The 4,539-nt window shown below is 47.0% G+C and overlaps 1 protein-coding gene across 1 annotated transcript; it reads left to right on the top strand.

Annotated features, from left to right (window-relative positions):
• The first annotated feature begins 1,276 nt into the window (after nt 1–1,276).
• On the top strand, nt 1,277–2,452 carry LOC127901426 (uncharacterized). Its single transcript, XM_052438729.1, has one exon. The coding sequence runs from the start codon at nt 1,277–1,279 to the stop codon at nt 2,450–2,452; it is 1,176 nt and encodes a 391-aa protein (XP_052294689.1).
• Nucleotides 2,453–4,539: the final 2,087 nt, after the last annotated feature.

Raw genomic sequence — 4,539 nt, 5'->3', positions numbered from 1 at the left:
TACTTCTCTAGATAACCGAGGGGATTCAAAAAATGGTCGCCAGGAACCTGTTGAGAACCTGGAGGGGGTTGTTGTGAGCAGGAGTGACTCGAGCAGAGTGGTCAGAGTCGGATCGGAATTGGGTGAAGAAATAAAATGCGAGCTGGTGAAGTGTCTACAGTCCCATGCGGACATATTTGCGTGGTCTCATGAGGATATGCCAGGTATTGATCGAGGGGTAGCTTGTCACAAGCTGGCAGTCAAGAAAGGGGCAAGGCCGGTGAGGCAAAAAAGGAGGTGCTTCAACCAGGAAAGGTACGAGGCCATTAATGCGGAGGTGGAAAAGCTGCTAAAAACAGGATTTATAAGGGAAGCTAAGTACCCGGAATGGATTTCCAATGTAGTACTGGTAAAGAAGGCCAATGGGAAGTGAAGAATGTGTGTAGATTTCACGGACCTCAATAAGGCATGCCCAAAGGATAGCTTTCCCCTACCAAATATAGATCAGTTGGTAGACTCAACCGCGGGTCATAGTCTGCTCAGTTTCATGGATGCTTTTTCCGGATATAACCAGATACCCATGGACGAGCAGGATGAAGAAAGCACCACATTTATAACTAACATGGGTTTGTTCTGTTACAGGGTGATGCCCTTTGGCCTAAAGAATGCAGGAGCTACCTATCAAAGGCTAGTGAACAAGGTCTTCAAGCCATTGATCGGCCACACTATGGAAGTATACGTGGACGATATGATCACCAAGTCAAGAGAACCGACAGATCATGTGAAGCACTTGGAAGAGACCTTCGAATTGCTGAGGAGGTATGAAATGAAGCTGAACCCGGAGAAATGTGCATTTGGGGTCAGCTCGGGTAAATTTTTGGGATACCTGGTGAGCCATCGAGGGATTGAGGCCAACCCGGAAAAGATACGGGCGGTAATAGAGATGAGGTCCCCACGAACAATTAAGGAGGTGCAGAGCCTTACGGGGAAATTGGCAGCATTGAACCGATTCATTTCTCGAGCCACTGATAAGTGCCACCCTTTCTTCCAAATCATAAAGAAAGGGAGGAAGATGGAATGGACATTGGAATGTGATGAGGCATTTGGACAGCTGAAGGAATACCTAGCCCGCGCCCCGTTACTATCAACTCCGAGAGAGGGTGACCAGCTGCTTTTATACTTAGCAATCTCTAAGTAGGCTACCAGCTCGGTCTTAGTCAGGGAAGAAGAATGGAAGCAACACCCGGTATACTACACAAGTAAGGCCCTGGTAGACACAGAAACCAGATATCCATTAATGGAGAAGTGGGCGGTGGCTCTGATAACCGCAGCACGCAAACTCCGACCATATTTCCAAGCCCACCAGATCATTGTGATGACTGACCAACCCATTCGGCAGGTGCTTCAAAAACCAGATGCGTCTGGTCGGTTAGTAAAATGGTCCGTGGAGCTGAGCGAATTCGACTTATCATACAGGCTCCGAGGAGCAATCAAGGCCCAAGCCCTGGCTGATTTTATGGTTGATCGTGCTGGACCAGGGGAAGAGGTCCAAGAAGAGCAACCAGCAGGACATGAGGATCCAAAGAGGGTATGGCTGGTGATGGTTGATGGGTCACGTAGTGAACAGGGATCCGGAGCAGGAGTTATAATACGAAGCCCAGAAGGTGTCGAGGTGTCTTATGTAGTAAAGTTCGAGTTTCAGCTTACGAATAACCAAGCTGAATATGAGGCCTTCATTTCTGGACTCGGTTTGGCACATGCATTACGAGCAGAAAGGGTTGAAATCCGAGCCGATTCCCAGCTAATATGTAACCAGCTCAACAACCAATTCCAAGTAAGGGAAGAGAAGTTGGGACTTTATTTGAAGAAGGCGAAGCAGATGGTTGGGCTTTTTCAGGAGGTGGAGGTAAAGCAGATATCTCGAAATGAAAATTACCGAGTGGACATGTTGGCTAGGATGGCTGCAATTGCAAATCCGAAATTACCTAAATCGGTTCCACTGGAGGTAAGGACCTCGCCAAGTATAGGGGAGGAGGTAGAGGTGATGAGAATAAGCACTAAAGAGTCCTGGATGGACCCAATTCTTGCATATATCCGCGATGGCGTTTTACCAGAGGACAAAAGGCAAGCAAGAAAGCTGAAATGCCGAGCAGCGAGGTATACTCTACTCGATGAGGTACTCTACCGCCGAGGATTCACTTTGCCCCTCTTGCGATGTGTGGATGATGAGGAGGCAGATTATGTACTAAGGGAGATTCATGAAGGAATTTGCGGCAATCATTCGGGAGCAAGAACCTTAGCCTTCAAGGCACTCCGGCAAGGGTACTTCTGGCCAACCATGCACCAGGATGCGAAAAAAATGGCAAAAAATTGCAAAACCTGCCAAAGCTTCTCAGAGGTTCCCGCACAACCCCCAGAAAAGCTGACCACTATGACATCCCATGGCCTTTTGCTCAGTGGGGAATCGACCTGATTAGTCCGATTGCCGAAAGGCCGAGGAGCGGCAACCCATGCAATCGTAGCAATAGACTACTTCACCAAGTGGATAGAAATGGGGGTTCTTAGCCAAATCACGGAGAGAATGACAACGAATTTTATCTGGAAGAACATCATCTGTAGATACGGAATCCCGTATACCATCATCACCGATAATGGGAGGCAATTTGACAACAACAACTTCAGAGAGTTTTGCTGGAACTTAGGGGTGGACCTGAAATTCTGCACCCCCGCACACCCCCAGGCAAACGGACAAGTGGAAGCAGCCAACAAAGTGGTAAAGAAACTCCTAAAGACTAGATTGGGAGAGAAGAAAGGAGCTTGGGTTGACGAGCTACCAGGGGTACTGTGGGCCTACCGGACAACTCACAAAACCGCCACAGGGGAGACCCCGTTTGCCTTAGCTTTTGGTCACGAGGCGGTAGTCCCAGCAGAAATTGGAGTGGGAACACATCGGACGGAATACTTCAATGAGGAGCAAAATGACGAGCAGATCTGCTTGAGCCTGGACCTGCTGGAGGAGAAAAGGGAAGGGGCTTCGCAGAAAGTGGCTCAGTATCAGCAAAGGGTCACGCGTTATTACAACAAGAACGTACGTGTGAGGCAGTTCCGAACAGGAGATTGGGTGCTCAGGAAGGTGAACCAAAATACCAAGGATCCTAACCATGGAGCTCTTGGTCCGAAATGGGAAGGCCCGTACAGGGTGATACGAGCAACTGGTCCGGGAGCCTACAAGCTGGCGTATCCAAACGGATGAGAGGTGAAGAGGTCATGGAACGCCGAGCACCTGAAAAAGTACTTCCAGTAAGCAAAGTGCCCTACTAGTTTTCATTCTGATAAGTTATTTCTGTTATGAACACAGTGATTTGTGACACACACATATGTCTCACATTTCTGTAACGCATTCAAAATTCAATAAATATGAATTCAGTATGGAACCTTTCTGCTAGCAAGCCCATTAAATGCTTACTAAGGCAACAGAGTGCCTGTTTCTGCTCGGTCAACGAAAGACCAGCAGTTAAAGCTTCGTAAATTCTACTAAGGCAACAGAGTGCCTGTTTCTGCTCGGTCAACGAAAGACCAGCAGCTAAAGCTTCGAAAATTCTACTAAGGCAACAGCTTGCCTATTTCTGCTCGGTCAACGAAAGACCAGCAGCTAAAGCTTCGAAAATTCTACTAAGGCAACAAAGTGCCTGTTTCTGCTCGGTCAACGAAAGACCAGCAGCTAAATCTTCGAAAATTCTACTAAGGCAACAGAGTGCCTGTTTCTGCTCGGTCAACGAAAGACCAGCAGCTAAAGCTTCGAAAATTCTACTAAGGCAACAGAGTGCCTGTTTCTGCTCGGTCAACGAAAGACCAGCAGCTAAAGCTTTGTAAATTCTACTAAGGCAACAGAGTGCTTGTTTCTGCTCGGTCAACGAAAGACCAGCAGCTAAAGCTTCGAAAATTCTACTAAGGCAACAGCTTGCCTATTTCTGCTCGGTCAACGAAAGACCAGCAGCTAAAGCTTTGAAAATTCTACTAAGGCAACAAAGTGCCTGTTTCTGCTCGGTCAACGAAAGACCAGCAGCTAAAGCTTCGAAAATTCTACTAAGGCAACAAAGTGCCTGTTTCTGCTCGGTCAACGAAAGACCAGCAGCTAAAACTTCGAAAATTCTACTAAGACAATAAAGTGCCTGTTTCTGCTCGGTCAACGAAAGACCAGCAACTAAAGCTTCGAATATTAGACTAAGGCGAGTAAATGCTTACTCCTACTCGGTCACCGAAGACCAGCAGGCAATTTTGTGAAAATTTTACTAAGGTAAACGAATGCCTATTCCTGTTCGATGCACTAAAAAACCAAACAGGAAAACCAATAGAGAGCATTCAAAAAATTTTTTTTATATAAATGTTTAAATTGTTTACAAAACAAACGCAAATCTAGAGCTTATACAAAAAATAGGCCTAAAGGTTAGGAGAATCAGCGGCTCCAGCAGTTGAAGGATCAGCGAGCTCGGGAAGTGAGGGATCAGCAACATCAGGAGGTGGAAGATCAGCAATGCCGAGAGGAGGAGGCATGGACCC

The sequence above is a fragment of the Citrus sinensis genome, chromosome 3 (assembly GCF_022201045.2).
Source record: "Citrus sinensis cultivar Valencia sweet orange chromosome 3, DVS_A1.0, whole genome shotgun sequence".
Classification (NCBI taxonomy): domain Eukaryota; kingdom Viridiplantae; phylum Streptophyta; class Magnoliopsida; order Sapindales; family Rutaceae; genus Citrus; species Citrus sinensis.
Note: the sequence above shows the minus strand (reverse complement) of the source record. Positions and strands in the feature narration are given on the sequence as shown.

Bases quoted from the DNA above. Each gene is read 5' to 3' on its own strand.
- LOC127901426 (XM_052438729.1), top strand. From the start codon at position 1,277: ATGGAGAAGTGGGCGGTGGCTCTGATAACCGCAGCACGCAAACTCCGA.